Source organism: Berghia stephanieae, chromosome 3 (assembly GCF_034508935.2).
Source record: "Berghia stephanieae isolate SIO BIC M18660-M18661 chromosome 3, UCSD_Bste_1.3, whole genome shotgun sequence".
Taxonomy (NCBI): Eukaryota; Metazoa; Mollusca; class Gastropoda; order Nudibranchia; family Aeolidiidae; genus Berghia; species Berghia stephanieae.
Genome location: NC_088362.1, coordinates 8228734 through 8250267, shown reverse-complemented (window position 1 = coordinate 8250267; position 21534 = coordinate 8228734). Strand labels below are relative to the sequence as shown.

General features: G+C 35.1%; 2 protein-coding genes across 2 annotated transcripts in view; both read right to left on the bottom strand.

Annotated features, from left to right (window-relative positions):
• The window catches only part of LOC144967100 (uncharacterized), a 75327-nt gene extending 74356 nt beyond the window's left edge, over window positions 1-971 (bottom strand). The window contains exon 1 of the mRNA XM_078903935.1: window positions 582-971. The gene's annotated coding sequence lies outside the window, so the exon portion shown is untranslated. The remainder of the gene's footprint in view (window positions 1-581) is intronic.
• Window positions 972-14639: 13668 nt separating this feature from the next.
• Window positions 14640-17296, bottom strand: LOC144969454 (uncharacterized). Its single transcript, XM_078908569.1, has 2 exons — window positions 15900-17296; window positions 14640-15329 (listed from the first exon to the last, which is right to left on the bottom strand). Exons 1-2 carry the CDS (start codon window positions 17201-17203, stop codon window positions 14696-14698), a joined length of 1938 nt encoding a protein of 645 aa, XP_078764695.1. The 5' UTR covers window positions 17204-17296; the 3' UTR covers window positions 14640-14695.
• Window positions 17297-21534: the final 4238 nt, after the last annotated feature.

Sequence of the window (21534 nt, the reverse complement as noted above, 5' to 3'; positions counted from 1 at the left end):
AAAAAGTACCGATTTTATTTGTTTAGAACCGCGACGTGCCATCAGACTATTGAATCCAATTACTGAAGCTAACTTACGTGAATGTAGAATGTCGTCTCCAACTAAAAGTTGTGGACTCAACCCCTTAAATTCTGCTATGCTTAATAATGCATCTATGTAATATTACATATATTGTAAACGTTTCTTTCCATTCAGGTGCTGTATCAGACATTTCCAAACTTGCTCATGTCAAACACCATTAAAAAAAAACCTGATCTAGATAAAGAGAACTTTAAAAAAAACATCGCCCTGACTGTCTCTAATCTTCCTTTTCTCTCTAAAATCTTGGAAAAGCTTGTTTTGAAACGATTACTGTCTAATCTTTAAAATAATCTCAGTCTGATTATGGCTGTTCTTAATGGGTCATTACTCGATCTGTAGTATAAATCTTTAAAGGATAAGTCTGTAAAATATTGTTAGTTTTACTTAATACTTTTACGTGCTTGTGATGGACATCAAATTAAGCAAATTTTATTCTTTAAATTGTATTAAATAAAGCGTGATACGGAAGATATTCTTTGAAAAAGGAAATTAATATTCACATATAAATCAAATCAAGGGAAATAGCACAAACAAATGGAAAGGACTTTCCCCAAAACTGTGTCTGTGAATTGGTCAACAACCACCTTTTTTAAAATGTTTATTATCATCAAAAATGTAGAAGTAATTAAATGTTAAATGTAACTGTCCTAGAATTTGCGTGACCTCTGGATGACCTCCAAGTGGTGGAATTGAAATTCCAATCGGCCAACTTTTTTTTCAAGGATATCAAGCTTACTAACTTTGAAGAAAAACAAACGTCGACACGAGTGTGAAACAAGTCGAATTTTTGCACAGTTCAGTAACTCTATCATAATGGGAGATAACTCAATCAAATATTGTGTAGTTAGTTAGTTTGCTTTAACTTTATTTCCTTGTAACTGACATCCAAAACATTAAACTTTATTTTTTGAGTAGTAGAGGGTAACGTGTGATTTGCAAGTTATTTTACAACGAGGAATGTTTTTTATTCATCTAAAAATCGATTCAAGGGAGGTAATCCGTACAAATCGATGGGGATTTTTTAAAGTGTATCTACACGCGATTTCTTTAACATATAATATAATAAAGTTTTTATATTCTTTTGTTTTGATACGATTCATCTGGTGGCAGAGCTTACCATGAAAATCTCATTTTTGTTCAAAATCACAAAAGCTATCGAGATAAGCCGTGTTGATTTTCATTGATTTAGTATCGTGATAGGATTAGGCTTTGATTTATATTATTGATATTTAGCATCAATATGGTACATTTTATGACTTGAATAAAGTCTAGGCTAAAATTTCAACAAAGAACAAATCATCTAACTGTGCTTAGGGTATCTATGCCTAGGTATAGATTATCAAATTGAAAAAAAACATAGGATTATAGCAGCATTTATAAGGTTTCATTTTGTTCAATGGGGGGTCCCAAATATCTCAGTTTGTAGAGCACCGAGATCGATCCTGGGTATAATCGAGTTTTTTTCTAACCCCCCCCCCCCCCACCCCTCCCCGTCCATCCAGCACTGACTGGTAGCTGGGTCTGTTAGATCTCGCGGAAAGTAGGTTGCGATAGACTAGCGTCCTATCTAACGGATAGCAAACAATTGCTATTGTCCGTTTCCCGCTATAGAAACCGGGATAAGCTCCGGCTCCATGGGCCTAATGGCTTGGAAGGAGTATTTATTGTGCTCAATGTGATTCAAAAATCCACAATGCTTCCTTCATCCCTCTGTCGTTAGTAGAGATCATGGAAACAAGTTATTTCATTGGTTGAACTATTGAATACAACTCACGATTTGTTTTCTTTTGTGGCAAAAGACTGGCATTTGGACGTCATTTTTTGGTAAGTATCAGGCCACAACTTTACGAAGGCCACGGTTCAACCGTGGCCTTCGTAAAATAAAGGCCTGATACCGTAGCCATCGTAAAGTTATATAGCTTGACACTGACCAAAAAATGACGTCAAAATGCCAGACTTTTGCCTCAAAAGAAAACAAGTCCTTTTGGATTTCAGTGAATATTCACAACCATATTATCTACCCCGTGAATACACTCACATCATCATCATCATCAACTTTTACATTCCACCATCATCAAACAACTGTGTTGTGTGTATTTGGAGTTCTGTCTCTCTTTCCTCAAAATATTCTTTGCTGTGTTGCAGTGGCTAACAAATGGTCGGGTGGGAACAGTAAAGACAATGGACGTTTCAAAAGGAACGTTGAAAACATAAAACAAAATGTAGTAGGAATTGTAGCGTGTGTATTCCTGGATGAAGCATGAGACGTTAGCGTGGTGTTATCTAGTTGATATATTAAAAACTTGTCCCATCAGTCCCTGCCAGAAGTTCTTTTTGTCATTGTAATTGTATCTGAAAATATGCAAACGCTTTCCTTTTTAAGACATATATAATATTATTCCACCTTTCTATCTCTCTCTCTCTTCTCTCTCTCTCTCTCTCTCTCTCTCTCTCTCTCTCTCTCTCTCTCTCTCTCTCACTCTCTCTCTCTCTCTCTCTCTCTCTCTCTCTCTATATATATATATATATATATATATATATATATATATATATATATATATTATTTTACTGTGTAAATTATAACACGTTTGTAAAAGGAATTTCCTTTATTGGATGCAATAACATATTATTATTATTATTATTATTATTATTATTATTATTATTATTATTATTATTATTATTATTATTATTATTATTATTATTATTATTATTATTGTTATTATCATTATTATTATTATTTATTATTTTATTATTATTATTATTATTATTATTATTATTATTATATATTATTATTATTATTATTATTATTATTATTATTATTATTATTATTATTATTATATTATTATTATTATTATTATTATTATTATTATTATTATTATTATTATTTATTATATATCGTTCGTCTTATATCTTCAGTACATATAAGTAGATGGTTTCCGGATCGAAGTTATAATCCGATTATAGTCAGTGATGCAAAAGAGATTTACATTTTTTTTTTCAAATATATATCTCACATTCTCTATCTGAAAATCATCTTCCCCACTGGTTAATTGTTTTCGGCCACAAATCCGTTTAGCTCTTGTGATCCGATCATTTTCTTTCTTTCCTTATGTGCGGCTATGTGGTCTTGTAGTATGACACTCGCTTTCGGATCGGAAGGTCCTGGGTTCGAACCTCGCTCGGCGCATAGTTGAGTCCTTTGAAAAGACTCTTTACTCGCATTCTCTCACCGTACTCAGGTGTAAAATGAGTACCTGACCGTTAACAGCGTTGTCTCTGTCCGAAAAATTGTAATATCGCCTTCTACATGTTACGTGTTGCTGTTGGTCAGGGACCCCTTGTAAAGCGTTTTGAGCACATTTAGTGGATGTTGCGCTATATAAAAGCTCAATATTTAATATATTTTGTCACCTATGATGATACAATGCACTTTAGATCAGTTCAATAAAGCCATATTATAGTCTGTTGTAAGTGTGTGTGCGTGTGTGTGTGTGTGTGTTCAAAGTTGTTAGGTGCCTGAGTATTCGTATGTGTCTGCATATAATACTTACTTCACTTAATCCTCTTCGGGCCTTGAGGCACATAGGGCATCCACCAGACATCTCCATTTTTTTTTTTGCGATCGGCTGCTTTTGCGGTGGCTGTATTCCAGGACAGGCCTGCTTCCTTTAATTCTTTCTTCTTGGTCCTTCGCCTGGTTTCTTGGGTCTTTCGCCTGGTTTCTTGGGTCTTCCCCGCTTTCTCTTCCCATCTGCTGTCCAGTACAAGGCTGTCTTGGGAAGTGACCCAGCCAACGCCATCTTCTTTTTATTTGGCTTTCAATGCTAGTGTAGTCAGCTTTCTTTAATAGATCCACTGTTTTTGTTTTGGTAGGCAAAAATAAATTTAAAATTCTTTTTAAACACTTGTTCTGAAAGGCTTCTAGTTTCTGTATTAAGGAGGATGTCATTTTCCAGCTTTCACTTCCACAAAGAAGTAAACTTAAAACATTGCTCTTGTATATTTTCAGCTTTGTCTTTCTCATTATTTGCTTTGATTTCCAAAAGTTTTTCAGCATGCCGAAAGCCTGGTTTGCCTTTTGAATTCTATGCTTGATATCGTGTTCTGCATTTCCGTCGTCTGTTATTTTGGATCCGAGGTAGGAGAACTCTGATACCTCTTTAATTATATGTTCCTAATTTCACTGTCATGTTTTGGATTCACCCTAATGTACACAGTCTTATCGAAATTTATTTTCAGTCCAATTTTCGAGGCGTTCTGATGTAGTACGTTTAGTTTCTCTGAGGCGTTTCTGTGTGTACTGGAAACTAACGCGATATCATCTGCGTAGTCTATATCTTCCAAAAAGGATGTCAGTGTCCAGCGAATGCCTCTCTTCTTACCATCAATTGTATTTCTCATGAGCCGGTCTAGAGCTAGGATAAACAGAAGCGGGGAGAGTATTCAGCCTTGTTTTAACCAATTGTTACATTAAAGCTGTCTGTTAAATTATTACCACAGATCACTTGGCATTGGTAGTTGTTGTACGTTGCTTTTATTAAGTTGACTATCTTCATCGGTATACCATAATGGGGGAGTATTTTCCACAGGGACTCTCTGTCTAAGCTGTCAAAGGCTTTTTCAAAATCGACAAAAATGGTGTAGAGGGGGCTGTTCCATTCAATGCCCTGCTCCAGGATTTGTCTTAGGGTAAATATGTGGTAACTACATGACTTCCCTTTTCTGAACCCTGCTTGCTCTTTTCTAAAAATGTTTTCAATGTGAGGTGAGATTCTTATCAGAAGGATTCTATTAAGAATTTTGCTCGTTACGGACAGGAGTGTGATTCCACGCCAGTTAGCACAATTTCCCAGGTCTCCTTTCTTGGCTATTTTTTGGATGATGCCTTTCTGCCAATCCTCTGGTATTTCTTCCTTCCTGCATATAATATATTATACATATTCTTCTTCTAGGTTCCATGCCTGGTCCAGGCTTCGGATACTGCATGAATTATCTCTCTCCATTCCTCCCTGTCTCTTGCTTTTTCAAACAGCTCTTGGATTGTTAGGTTGGTGAAGCCCTTCAGTTGGTCTATGAGTGTTTTTCTTTGTCTCCCCCGGGCGCGTTTACCAGGTATTTTTCCACAACTTGCCAGGTATTCATTCTTATCTTTCCTTACTATGTGTCCGAAAAAGGATAGTTGTCGATCCGCTATTAAGGGCATTAGTTTCCTTTGTTGGTATGTTTGTTTTAGCACTTCTTCGTTCGTTTTGTGTGCAGTATACGATATTCTCTGCATCCTTCTCAAGCACCACATTTCAAAAGCTTCAATGTTCTTTTGTGTTTCTGCATTTGTAGTCCAGCTTTCGCATCCGTATAACAAGATTGGCCACACGTAGCACTTCAAGACTCGAAATCTAATCCCGAACGACATCTGTTTGTTTTTCAAAATGTTTCCCAGGTCCATGAAGGCTTGTTTGGCTTGAGTTATTCTTGCTCGTATGTCTCGGTTTCATCTTCCATCTGTTGTCACTATTGAACCTAGGTATTTAAAACTTTCTACGTTGGTAAGTTGCTCGCCGTGAATCGTTATATTGCAGGTGTTGTTGTTTTCGGGGTTTTTCTGTATTACCATGCATTCCGTTTTGGTGATATTCACTTCCATTCCCTTGGCTTCACTATCTACTACCACTTTGTCAACAATCTTTTGAAGTTGGATTTCTGATGTTGCAATGAGTACCGTATCGTCTGCGTATCTTATATTATTTATGTTATGACCTCCTACTTTTATTCCCTCCATATTAGTTATGCCCCTCATGATTGTTTCTTGGTATAGATTAAACAGATCTGGTGAGGCAACACACCCTTGACGGACTCCTTTCTTAATAGGAATGGAATTTCCTGTAGAGTTTCCGTTTTGTCACATTTGTTAAATTTATTTCGCCTAGTAACTGGCTGACGATTCGGTGTCACCTGACGAACATCACGCTCCCAACCGAGCGAGGCAGCAGTCTTCCGTGAAAACATGCTCCCCTTTACGCTGTCACCGTTTAACTTTTTGGACTCATTCATGCAGTTAACTCGGCAAAGTTACAAGAATGGTTTGCCATTGCCTATTCTTGCCTATTATACATATTATGTCATGCCAATTTCTCTCTTTCTCTCTCTCTCCCTCTCTCTCTCTCTCTCTCTCTCTCTCTCTTTCTTTCTCTCTCTGTCTGTATGTGTGTGTGTTGTGTGTATGCGTGTGTGTGTTCGTCACTTTTCAATTATTCTCTTGTGTATTTATAAACTCAAAGATGCAAAACGGACTGAATAATTTGAGAGTCGGTTCGATCCACAGATAAGTGCTCCTTGTAACTCCAACGCGAATGATCAGCATTCTCATATAGATAGTATGCGCTTGGTTACGAAGCTCATAACATTGCCATCCGGAAGTATAACGGACCAACACACAAAACTATGTGTAACCTTTAACGTTTATAGTCTGGATAATACAGTTCAGTGAGAAATACTTATAAACGTGGATGGCAAAAAACAATAACAAAGACCTGAGTGACGTCAACTTCGTTCTATCTATAACGTGGGTTTATTTGGCGGTAAAACATTGAAATCTTTTCACAAGAAGGCATTATTGCTGAGACACAAAAGTGACATTGAGGAAAGAAAGAAAGCATATACTCGATTTGACATAAGCAAATAACTTTTATTTTGAGCAGATCTGACAAAAACATTTTAAAAATCAATTCAAAAATAGCACATAAATCACCGAAAAAGCTGTGTATAAAGTAAAGAAACAGTACCAAACAAAGGAAAGAGAAAACATCCTAAAAATTCAACATAAAGAGGGAACTTGTTCAAAGTCCGATCTGCATCACGAATGGGATTCTGGTGGACTTGGAAGGTCATCCATGATGTTTGCCAATACGCTTCAATAGTCGTAACGTCACTTCCCTCGAAATGACGCATGGTAACTTAGTAACTGGCACTAAACTGTCGGAACAATGGCGGACGCCCTTATGAAATATCTCTCCGACGAGCATAAAAGCGCATCCTTAGGGGGAAAAAACATTATAAATCTGATCATGTTTTGACTTTTACACATTCTGATCACAAGACATATGAAAAGTTCTAGTCAGCATGAAGAATAAAAAGTACCGATTTTCTTTGTTTAGAACCACGATGGCCGCCGTTGCTGGGCGACGTGACATCAGGCTATTGAATCCAATTTACAACCCACAATGACAGCGAGATGCCGCGAGACATCAAAGTCAATCACGATACAGTCACCCGAAGACCCGGTCTCTATTGTGTACAAACTCCGTTATCATCACGCGTAGTGTTGTTTAAACAAAGCTGAATAGAATGCAATTGGCAACAATGGAACGTGTGTGAATGTGTAAACACACATCAGGCGATGATAGCCTACTCAATAAATTACGGCTGGTTAGTAAACAAACAAAACGAAAGGTGTTAGGCCAGTAGCAGCGAAGCTCAAGTAAGTGGTCTACAATTCAAGTGGTCTCTAGGTCTGCCCGTTAAGATCACGATTTTAAATGGTCTTGGTCGCTTCAAAGAGGTTACCGTTATATAGAGGTCAGATATAGAGAAACAATTAAGAGTGTCAACAGAGCTGGTCAGGAATAGCAATAGCAAAAGTGTGTTTCATAAACTGCGCCCAGTTGTGTCAACAACAACCTAAAGTTGAAGACAAGAATGAAAGTAGTGGAATATGTAATAAGTTCTCTTTTTGTATTCTCTTTTTGTCAAGGTGGCCGTTATACAAGAGTGGTCGCTAAGGCAGGTTTGACTGTAAGTAAAAGTCAAATAGACAAAATGTGTGTAATAAAATAACGAACGTTAACGAATGTTGAAGCTATCATGCACAGACAAGTATACGAACAAGAAAGTGCTTGCAAAGGTGAGTAAAGGGAAAATACTGATAGATACCATTAGAAAGAGTCAGTTACGGTTTCTGGGACATGTGTGTAGGCGATACGGAATAGAAACGTTGGTAACAGCTGGGATGATTGAAGGAAAGAGAGCTAGAGAAAGACAACGACTGACATATTTGAATAACCTAATAATGGCCAAAATTGATTTTAAAAGCAACACAGACTTCATGCGCGCCGCAGAGGAACGTGATACGTGAAGACAACTGACCGGCAACGTGCTCAAGATTACAAGCAACGATGGATGATTCCATTTTATATATGAGACTTTTTTAAATTGAGCTTTATATAACGCAATATCCACTAAATGTGCTCAATGCTCTTTACAAGGGGCCCCTGGTCAACAGCAACATTTAACATGTAGGACGGGACATGCCGCCTGTTAGGCGATATTATAAGTTTTCGGACAAAGACAACGCTGTTAACGGCCAGGTACTCATTTTACACCTGAGTACGGTGAGAGAAAGTGAGTAAATAGCCTTTTCCAAGGACTCAACTATGCGCAGAGCGCGAGGCTCGAACCCAGGACCTTCCTATCTGAAAGCGAGTGTCATACCACAAGACCACATAGCCGCACAGTTTTTGGTATTCCACTTTGTTTGAATTTTGATTTTCAAAACTAGTTCTGAGTTTTGGTATTCGACAGTTGGTCTTAGTTTCGTACTCGTCACTATTGTTCGAGTTTTGGTCTTCATCACCCGATTTTAATTTTGGTATTCGTGGATGTCAGGAGAGAGACAAGAAGGATGAATGGATAAGTAGAGTTGTGTCGTTCCTATTTATGTTGTATTTCATCATCCATCGTGGCTTGTGCTCTTGAGCACGTTGCCAGACAGCTGTCTCCACGAATCACGATCCTCTGCGGTGCGCATGAAATCTGTGTTGCTTTTTAAGTCACATTTGGCCATTCTTATGTTGTATTTAGCTCCGTAATAAATGCATCGTGTATGTAAACCTTGATCTCCATTTAATTTATTTACAATTAAAAATTAATAAATATATAAATGAATAGATGAAATAATGATGATGATGATGATGATGATGATGATGATGATGATGATGATGATGATGATGATGATGATGATGATGATAATAATAATATAATAATAATAATAATAATAAAATAATAATAATAATAATAATAATTATTATTATTATTATTATTATTATATTAATATTATTATTATAGTAGTAATTATAAATGGCATTTATATAGCGCTTTACCCCGTTGACACAGGCTCTATTCGCTGTACATTGATATAAAACAAAACATATTACATTAAGACAAGTTTAACAAGAACAGAATATGATAATAGTATTGCAACATTATGACGTAAAAAGATAAAACTTTAAGCGAGATTTGAAAGTTGTCAACGAATCCGAGCATCTCACGTGTGATGGGAGAGAGTTCCAAAAATGGGAGGCCGAAAATTGAAAGATTGTTCACCTATTTTACGCAATGGCTTAGGTTTGACAAGGATTGATTGGTCATTGCTTGACCTCAAGTTTCTATTGGGGACATATATGTTTATAAGGTCTTTAATATAGGAGGGACTGTTGGTGCTCAAGGATTTTTAGACAACAGTACAAATCTTATAGGCAAATCTTTTTTCCACAGGAAGCCAATGTAACTCACGGAGAAGGAGAGTTAGTAGCTGACGGGCATTTTTGGCTATTGCGCACAATGAGTCTGGCTGCGTTATTTTGAGCAATCTCGAGTTTATTCATTTTGTCTTTAGCTAAATTCGCCCAAAGGGAGTTACAATAGTCCAATTTAGATAAAACAAGGTAATTAATTAAAAGTTCTACTATCTATATGCTTCGGTATTAAATGACGAATTTTGCTATTTTTTTTCATTTCTATGTACATAGAGTGTATGGTGTTATTCACGTGGCTTGTCATGGAAAGATCTTTATCAATGATGACGACAATCACTTAAAGTCACCGATTTTGTAAACATATTAACTCCAATTTTGGTAGATAAATACCAAATTCATCCTTAAACAGGGGAGACAATGTGAAACTTTTATCAAATCATTACATTAAGGCAGTGGGATAAAAAAAATAATGATTTATTTCACTTGTTCCTGTGATATTTTTAATTCTTTGACAAAATTAATCTGGTAACTTTCGTGCATGAGGCAGATTAAGGTAGATTGTTCAGCCCACCGGGGCTTAAATTTAAATCAAGAAATGTCCTCGTAGAAAGCAAAAGGCATTGTCTCCACACGTAAACATTAATAACGATTAGTAATGGATTATAAGCGTCAATATATTGAACGAAGACAGATAATGTGGACGTTTCGGGTTTCCCCTTTATCAACAAAACACGATGAATGAAAAATTCACCAAGTGTTCGATTTGAATCTGGAATAATTTTAAGACCTAATACAGCTTTGAATAACACAAAGGGCTTGAACAATGATTTGCAAAATATTAACATAATGAGTTTAAGAACTTGTGAACATCATAAATCTCCAATTCATTTTAATGATATTGCTAGTATTGCGCGGCTCTGCTCTGTGGATGTGGTATGACTATAGACTTCTGACCTGAAGGTCTATGGTTCGAGTCAAGCTTTGGACGGTGCAAATTCGAATCCTTAACTCACTCATCCTAGATATTTTTGCTTCTTTTCAAAATTGGAAAAAAATGTATTAAAAATGAGCATTTATATAGATAGTTTTATTCAACATAACATAACATGTGGTATAGGGCAAAATAGGATAAGATCCTTTGAATGCCCTTAATATTAATTAGTAATGCCATAAATCTATTGATTAAATATTACAATAACGATACACGTGGTAAAGATAGTATTTCAACTTAAATGTACTCATGTGGTGTACAAACATATATCTTTAACCGTGACATGCAAAGCGCACACACAACCACACACACACACACACACACACACACACACACACATACACACGCGTATAGAAGATAACCATAATAATATAATAATGCATAATATATACATACAAGATTGAAAGCCATGTCAACAGCAGAGCAAACAAGTATTATTCGTCATATATAAATCTCCCATCATATAATTCCCTGTCTACTAACACCTTGAAATAATCCATAGATTTTGCATTCTTTGTTTCAAATTTCAAACTGTTCCATTTCTGAACAATACGAATACCGAACCAGTTTTGTCTTATGTTTGTTTTGCATCTAGAGACAAAAATCTTAAACTTGTCCCCTCTAGTAAAAGTAATATTAGAATATGAAAAAAAAAATCAGAAAAGTCTATCCTATCCAGACCATGTACCAATCTATAAACCTGAATTAAATCCCCACGAATTCTTCTATATTTCAAACTGGGTAAGTCAAGAAATTCTAACCTTTCCTTATAAGATAAATACTGTATTGTATAAATTTTTTTGGTAGCTCTCCTCTGTACACTTTCAATACTAATAGATTGTCTTTTATATAATGGGCTCCAGATGCAATTTCCGTATTCTAGAATTGGTCGAACGAGCGATTTATACAAATATAAAAATGTGGTTTTATCAAGACTTATAAAGGTTCTATATATTATTCCCATCATTTTGTTTGCACGGCTTACACAATTATCAATATGTAAATCAAAATTCAAATGTGAATCAAAAGTAACTCCCACATCCTTTTCATAAGGCACAACGGAAAGTAGATTTGACATAGAAGTATCGGTAAAATAATTATGACATGGATTATTTTTTCCTATATGTAATACTTTACATTTCGAAACATTAAAATCCAAATGCCATGTTGTAGACCATTTGAAAAGTGAAAATATATCATTTTGTAGAATGTTATGATGTTCAGTTGTACTATAGATCTTTGTATCGTCTGCAAACAGTTTGCAGGCTGAATTTATGCCACATGGTAAATCATTTATATATAAAAGAAATAAAAGTGGTCCCAATACGCTTCCTTGGGTACACCGCTAATTACATTCTTAAAATCCGACCCCACACCATTGACAATGACCCTTTGTATTCGATTATTAAGAAAGTCTTTAATCCAGTTAAAGATATTCCCTTTAAATCCATATGTTTTTAGTTTAATGAATAATCTCTCACGAGGTACAGAATCAAAAGCCTTGCGGAAATCAAGATAAACAACATCAATGCATTGATCACGATCAATTAACTTGGTAAAATCCTCCATCACCTGTAAAAGTTGAGTAATGCATGATCTCTTTGATCTAAAACCATGCTGGTTATCGTTTAGCATCGTATGACTTTCAAGAAAGTCCATTATTCGGTCTTTCAAGATAGACTCCATAACCTTACAGAGTATGCATGTTAAGCTGATGGGCCTATAGTTTGCAGCATTAGTTTGCTTCCCTTTTTATGAATGGCAGTAACATTGGCTTGTTTCCATTCAATGGGTAAGGTACCAGATTCAAGAGACTTATTATATATTGTTGATAGCGGCTGTGATATTTCAAAGGCCACTTCTTTCAGTAAACGGGGATGAAGGGAATCGGGTCCCATGCTTTTAGTCACGTCTAAATTCAACAATTTTGCAAGTATGTCTTCTTGTGTAATATAAAAATCGGGGACGTTTAATTGATTTGTAACATTGAACGTTGGTATATTTGTAGTGTCTTCTTGAACAAACACAGATGAAAAATAATTATTTAAAACATTAGCTATATCTATATCCGAAGTAACCTTGGTACCATCATCTTTCAGTAAAACACTAACACCTGGTTTTCTTTTCAACTTTCTGTTTACGTATCTCCAAAAGCCTTTCGGACTACTCTTACATTCGTGTGCCAATGTACATTCATACGTTTTCACAGCATTTTGAATCGTGTGTTTGGTATTATTTCTAACCTTGACATAATTATGAAAATTATCTGTTGTAGGATACTTTTTGAATTTCTTATACAATTTATGTTTCTTATTAATTGTACGTTTAACGTTTTTTGTCAACCACAATGGTTTATTAGAACTAAATTTTTTGTTACATCTTAATGGAATGTGTTTAGATTCTATACATTTTAGTTTGTTTTTAAAAAACAACCACGCTTCATTCACACCGTAGCCTTCAAGAGTATCCCAATTCACGGCATTTAGGTCTTCTCTACAAGAGTTGTAATTACCTTTGAAATAATCAAAATAAACATGTGAAGGATGTTTGGCGGATGAAAGATTTAACGATATAAGAAGTGAGTCATGATCACTTTTACCCACCGAAGGCAAATGGTCAATGTTATTAATCCAATAATCATCGTTACATATTACCAAGTCGAGTATATTACTAGTTTGGTTCAGTCGGTGTCTCGTAGCCTGTGTCACCAGCTGAATAAAGAAAGCATCCCTAATTGCCTCGACAAATAGATAGTCGGGAAAAGTTAGACATGGTTCTGTCCATTTAATGTTAGGAAAATTATAATCTCCGACAATGATCACGCAATCAAATTTCATTCTACCTACTGACTGTAAGGTTTCTTTTATATCCCTAATGAAAGTTAATTTGTCTGAATTATGAGACCTATATATATTTCCTACAAGTATGTGTAAATTATTATATTCAAAATCACACCATACACTTTCACTAATTATAGGATGATCAAAAGAGAATATATTGGCATTAACACAATCCAAAACATAGATAGCAACACCCCGACTTGGGTAATCATTCAAAAATAAGTTATACCCATCGATAAAAAATTCAATTTCTAAATCAATCTCAAGTTTAATTTTTGGCATAATTTCAGTAAGACATATTATTATGGGATTATGTTTCTGTATCATACATGTTAATTCTGATCGTTTGTTAAGCAAGCTATCGACATTAGAATATAATACAACAAAATCATAATTTGACAAAGGAAGATGAAAAGGCACATTTGTTGAGGTGTCACTATCAGGTGTTCCAGACAGGTCTGTGATAAGTCATTGGTCGGAGTTTTGTCGTGTCGATTTAAGGCGTCTTGAATGAAATTCTCTTCCCCCGGGACTGTAATAGGTTTTGCGTTGGGTTTGGTGATGGTCTATCTGGCGTTGTGATGGTAGAGGGGTTGTCGACGTGATGCACATTTGGTCTTCAGTCTGTTTAATTGTACGAATTCGAGGGCTGGGCGTGTCAACTATCATTAATATTGCAAAAAAAAAAACCAACCTAAAAACATAAACTTTGATACTACGCCTATAATTTGTCTCATAAAAATGTAATAAATAGGGGTAGGGTAACAGTAACACGGGTAAACTACGGATATAGTCGGTGATAGGGTTGATTGAGTTAAAGAAAACTCTCTGCTCACATTCTCGCTCCACATTTATGTGTGACATGAGTTTCTGGTCGGTTACAGTCATGTTTTTGTTGGGGAAAAAATAATATTACAAAAGAGTCACGGCTCATCCTATATGTTTAATATTGCCTTTAACTATCCGGAATGAGATTAGCGGAAGAGTAGCGTCCCTTGATTGGACGTCACCTTACATAGAGAACGTCAATATGGTTTTGGGCATGCGTCCCTCTCGTCCTCGCTTTCAGTGAAGTGTTTCATGCCGCTTTCACCGGAAGCGAGTACGAGAGACACATGCGAAAACCATGTTGACGTTCTCTCTCTAATAACTTCTCCGCCGGTGACGTCCAATCAAGGGACGCTACTCTTCCGCTAATCTCATTCCCTATTCAGTGGATATGGTGTTGTTTTGAAGCCTATATTTAGCATACATTATTTGCAAAAGCAGTATAGTTTTAATATAAGTAAATCCACACACACATCTTGCCCCCTGTAAAAATTCAAACGCAGAATATCTCCCATTAAGGATGCTAATTTGGTTTCGTTGTCGTACTTCATGAGAGCTTCATACATACCGTCACCGGGTACGGTTGTGAGAGTAACTTTATAATAGGGATCATCTGAGCCTATCGATCTCACGGTATGAACAGATTTCAATTGTTTCAGACTTAATAGAGCACACTTATCTCTATGGTCTTTTGTCTTATTCACTATGGCAGTCATTAATACTTCAGAAACGGCTTTAGTCACTTCTTTGGGTACTTCTTTAGTGGACAATGCTTTACAGTTACAGAATTCAATAGGAATATTAGCAGTACTACAATTTCTTTCCATCGGTATTTCATCAAAAAGACTGATGGCTCTGGCGGTCAGGTTGCCTTTCTTTGTCTCTCCGTTGAATTTGAGTAAATGCATCAGCGTTTGGTGGATGTCAAAGAATGTTGTAAGGCGGTTTTGGTTTTCTTGGAAAGTTTTCAGTAATTCAGGATACTTTTTCTCAAACCACGAGGGGAACATGAAGAATACAAATGGAGTGTTGATCTCTATCTTCCCGTTAAAAGTATTTCTGTGGATCAGAGATTAAATTCACAATTCAATTTAAAGAAGAGTCTGAAGAGTTTGCAACTATGTAGCTCAAAGGATTTAGCTGAAAAGATAAATCATCAAATATGTAAGAATTGCATGATAGAAATAAGTTTAAAAGAACTGCTTTTGATCTATAAAATATTTTAGACACTAATCTCGTTCTAGAGGGGACATTCTGAGCTTTAATATGCTAAGTATTAAGGATCCAGTGCTAATTTGTGACCCGCCATGTCAAAGCGGGATCCACTCGGTTAGGTAAATTGAATTCATTGCCACAAATATCAAAATTGGGTTTAATTTCTCTACGTCAAGCTGGAGTATAAATACGATTTCTTGCCTTACAAAAACTTCTAAGATCCAATTTCTCATCATTCTATCTCTAAGTTCAATTTCTGGGGTGTGAATCATCCCGACATAATACCGTTTTGAGACAGAGGGTCACATTTAAGAGATTGTTTCATTCTCTCAGGACGAGATTAAATTTTACTAGAACCTAACATGGCATATTATAAGAGTTAAAAGTTGAGTAAAAGTTAAAATCAAAACCCACCGAAAATCGCCAAATCTGGCTCCGTGGTCACTAAAGAAGATAGTTACTGTGTTGTTCAAAACATTTCTCTTGTCCAAATCTTGAAAGAAGTTCAAGTAAATCTCATCTCCTTTACTCACATAGTTTTGATCATTGTGGCTTAACTTGGAGTAAAAGTTGTAAATAAAGTAAGGCTTGCTCCGTGTGTTGTTGAACAATGAGACCATTTGTGTGACGGAATCCTGTAAAAAGACTATTATTGGAATCTCTCCTACGCAATGTACTCCGGCTTTACGACAAATCTTGTCCTCTTCAATCTGAAGTCTTAGTGCACGACTGTAATAATCAAATGTTGGATGTTTCCAGCCTGCTTTCGCATAATGAAAAGCTGTCCCAACTGTCATATCAAATCCCATAGCTGTTCGGTATCCAGCATTTTGGTAATGATGCCATGTAAATTTGTCTTCGATAATATCCAAGTATTTATTACTACTCCATAATTTTCGAATTTCTTCTTCGCTGTACCCGGAGTGCATGGGTATAACATTTGGAAAAGTGTTATCTCCGACTTTATTGAATTTATGAAGTTCTCTAGCATTCAAATTTTTGATTATATAATTTCTGGTCTTTGGCATTGTCCGAATTAAATTCTGTTTTGACATGCCATCGACCCCAATTATTAGAAGACTCATTGTTTCTACAGGAGCATTTTCTTCTATATGTCTTTTGTAGTTCGTTTCACACCTTTTCTCTACTTTAGGCTTTTTCAAGATTCGAAGCTTAAATGTTTGGCTGACAACAGTTTTGTTAAAGAAGCACTGCACCCAAATTTGTTCATCTTCATCTGATAATTGTAAAGGTTTGCTTAAAAAATTTTCTGACCAGTTAAAAGCACGTAACCTGCTATCATTTACGTCTGACAACTCTACTCTGGTATATTCACAGTAGTCAAGATTTCCAATCGTTGAATTTACTCTTGTCCAATTAATCCGAAGTTTACTTTCATTGTCGACGTATACAAAGACAGGCAAACCCTTTTCACAGCTTAACGGTGTATGCTTATGCTTTACGTACTTCAGAATTTTTGGATCAAAAGGATCTACTTCTTGAAATGGGCAGCTTTCGGTTACATTTTGTGATAACGATGAAGATTCGGTTGTTATCGCAGTATATTGTTTTGGTGTTGTTACCCGTGGCACAGCTGTTGTTTTTGAATATTTTGTCGTTGTTAACAAACGTTTTGTCATTGTTGCTGTTGTCGATATAGATCGAGAGTCATTTTCTGGTTGTTTATTTTTGTTGAAGTATGTTGGTACGTGCGTCATTCGAAAAATCACAGAGTGGACTCTTGAGTAATTTAGATACCAAATGACAGAGGATAAGCATAGCACCACCAGCAGCACAGTCAGTTTGAGAAATTGTTGATTCATGCTTGCATCTGAAAATTTAAGTATTGTACATGTCTTTATTAGTTTTAATGAAACAATAAAAATGTTAATATATGTCATCCAATTATTGTTTCTTGCATTCTTAAAACGTATCTATGTCTAGATTTGAGTTATGAAAAATGTGTAATATAGATAAAATATGCCATATCACATCAATAGGGTATAGTTTCGGATTGCATCGTTTAAAGTGCAAAATGCCTATACCTAGTACCTATATCAATAAAAGAAATAGTTAAATCTGTCTCAGGGTGTGTGTGTGTGTGTGTGTGTGTGTGTTGTAAGAGAGTAAGCTTATGCAAGAAGTTTGCGCAAGAATTTTTATAAAAACATGGCAAATATTAGAAAGAACCATGGGGTTAGCTGCAGGAGATTGCATTTATTATCGGTTGCTGTCCACAAAACACTGTCGTTGCAACTCAGGGGATACGTATAAAACTCAGGGGATATCAGCAACAGATTGATGCTATTTTTGGTTGTTATGCATAAAATGCGGTCATTTATCAAAGTACTTTAATGTCATAAGAGGCGGTGTTTGATAGTTATATTCGAAAAAAATTCTTGTTGTTTTCAATATACAAGTTGTATATGATTCGCTCTTGCTTTAAGAGGCAGGTTTTGAATTTTAATGTGGGAGGTCAAAATCATTAGGACGAGTTTGAAGGAATTGTGGGAATGGTTACAATAGGGATAAAATGGGTATTTCTGCTGGAAACAGCATTCTATTCTCCTTCACTATGAGCTGCACATTTTAACTTAAGTTCTCACCACCATTGACTGCATATTTTTTTGGACTCAGTATTTTTATTTGAAAACTGTATCGAATATGTGAGTTGCATTTCTTAAAAAGTTAAATAAAGCCACTATTGAATCATTAGCCTTTACATATGTGTGAAACTACGCCATATCATGTAGGAATTTTGGTGCCGTGACACCATGATGTGTTCTTGTAAAGATGTTTTAAATTAGCGAAATTGGCTAAAATTTTGAATAATTTTATCCTAATCTAATGAAACCAGTACAACTGCCACAATTAAAAATAATAAGGCAAAATAAATTAAGATAAAAAAAATTATAAAAGTATAGATTATGCTGAATATTTAGACGAGGATTATATTTTTGTATTGAGGGAATTTGGGAGTTATCATTTGAAGCCAAGTCAGGAGTTATAGGAGTTGGCGACTAAGTTTTTTTTTCTTGGGGAAAACATAATAGAAGTGGGTACTATAAAAGAAATAATTAGAGTGATAGAAGTCACTGAATTAAGTTCAATAGAAAGTGAAGGAATTGTTTTTAAGGATGTTAAAAATGACCTGATATATCATGATGAAGTGGGGCTTATTGAACAAAGAGATAAATTAAAAATAGAACTAGATGTGGATGTTTCTGTTCTCGAGGAAATAGAAAGTAATATGATTTGTTGTAGGAGGGTTTAGCCATTACGTTATTTTGTTACAAGAAATGGCAAAATTTTTAGAATTTTTTACAATTACATGTCCGGGTTGTAATAAAGTTTTTGTGGATGCTGCATATCTATCAAAAGATTTTTTTTTATTTTAGTGATACTCGAGGAACCGTAATTATTGACGATATAAGTGGTAATAAACTAGGGCAATATGTTATAGATGAAACAAGTAAGACGGTGTCCATTCATTGCTATAAAGATTTATGTGATGTAGAAATAAGTTATTAGTAGACGTCTATATATCTTTAAATTTAGAGGAAATAGCGGCATTTGAATGAAAATATTAAATATACAGCGAGTGTATCGAAAAATATTGGTATCAGATAATTATTATAATAAATAAATAAATAACAATAAATGAAAGAAATTAAAACTATGTTATTATTGTAGAGAAATTTTGAATGTTAGGGGACCTTTATATTGGCGTAATAATTTTTGTATGTGTTGATAAAATAATAGCAAAAAAAAAGATACTACTGAAGACAGAACATTAGTAGATACATTGCATTAAATGTTTTAAAATAATTGGTTATTGTCGTAGAAACGTTTACACCATATATGATCGTAATATATCTGATAATAATAATAATAATCTTTCTCCCTCTCCCTCTCTCTCTCTCTCTCTCTCTCTCTCTCACACACACACACACACACACACACACAGAAAAATAAAGGGAGTAGATATGACTCATATATAAGGAAACAACACAAAACAAACAACGTTTCGGCCCTTGGCCTTCGTCAGGAGACAAAAAAAACACAAACATAAATATGTAAATTTACAAAAACGTGGGATGTTCGAGACAATTCTTTGCCTTAACCAAGGAACTGCGGGTATAACAGACACAAGCAGTATTCCTATCGTTAATAATTGATCTGGTAGATCTACCAACTCGCTTTCGTCAATATTTAAAAAAAGGAAAAAAAGATATCATCAGGATAGAACTCTCACACGATCCAAACGAATCGATCCAAACATCATTTAACAAATTATATGGTGATTCGTTAACTTTTACATACGCTTCAACAGTCATGACGTCACTTCCCTCGTAATGACGCGTGGTAACGTAGTAACTGGCTCTAAACTATCGGAACAATAGTGGAAGCCCTTATGAAATATTTCTCCGACGAGTATAAAAGCGTATACATTTTAAATCTGATCATTTTTTACTTTTACCCATTCTGATTACGAGACATATGAAAAGTTCTAGCCAGCATGAAGAATAAAAAGTACCAATTTTCTTTGTTTAGAACCACGATGGCCGCCGTTGCTTGGCGACGTGCCATCAGACTATTGAATCCAATTACTGAAGCTAACTTACGTGAATGTAGAATGTCGTCTCCAACTAAAAGTTGTGGACTCAACCCCTTAAATTCTGCTATGCTTAAAAAATGCATTTATGTAATATTACATGTATTGTAAACGATTCGTTGCAGTCAGGTGCTGTATCAGACATTTACAAAGTTGCTCATGTCAAACCCCTTTTTGAAAAAAAAAACCTGATCTAGATAAAGAGAACTTTAAAAAACATTGTCTCTAATCTTCCTTTTCTCTCTAAAATCTTGGAAAAGCTTGTTTTGAAACGATTACTGTCTAATCTTTAAAATAATCTCAGTCTGATTATGGCGGTTCTTAATGGGCCATTACTCGATCTGTAGTATAAATCTTTAAAGGATAAGTCTGTAAAATATTGTTAGTTTTCCTTAATACTTTTACGCGCTTGTGATGGACATCAAATTAAGCAAATTTTATTCTTTAAATTGTATTAAATAAAGCGTGATACGCAAGATATTCTTTGAAAAAGGAAATTAATACTCACATATAAATCAAATCAAGGGAAATAGCACAAACAAATCGAAAGGAATTTCCCCAAAACTGTGTCTGTGAATTGGTCAACAATCACCTTTTTTAAAATGTTTATTATCCTCAAAAATGTAGAAGTAATTAAATGTTAAATGTAACTGTCCTAGAATTTGCGTGACCTCTGGATGACCTCCAAGTGGTCGAATTGAAATTCCAATCGGCCAACTTTTTTTTTTCAAGGATATCAAGCTTACTAACTTTGAAGAAAAACAAACGTCGACACGAGTGTGAAACAAGTCGAATTTTTGCACTGTTCAGTAACTCTATCATAATGGGAGATCAAATATTGTGTAGTTAGTTAGTTTGCTTTAACTTTATTTCCTTGTAACTGACATCCAAAACATTAAACTTTATTTTTTGAGTAGTAGAGAGTAACGTATGATTTGCAAGTTATTTTACAAAGAGGAATGTTTTTTATTCATCTAAAAATCGATTCAAGGACAGTAATCCGGTACAAATAGATGGGGATTTTTTTAAAGTGTATCGACACGCGTTTTCTTTAACATAGATATAATAAAGTTTTTATGTTCTTTTGTTTTGATACCATTCATCTGGTGGCAGAGCTTACCATGAAAATCTCATTTTTGTTAAAAATCACAAAAGCTATCGAGATAAGCCGTGTTGATTTTCATTGATTTAGTATCGTGATAGGATTAGGCTTTGATTTATATTATTGATATGTAGCATCAATATGGTACATTTTATGACTTGAATAAAGTCTAGGCTAAAATTTCAACAAAGAACAAAGCATATAACTGTGCTTAGGGTATCCATGCCTAGGCATAAATTATCAAATTGAAAAAAAAAACATAGGATTATAGCAGCATTTATAAGGTTTCATTTTGTTCAATGGGGGGTCCCAAATATCTCAGTTTGTAGAGC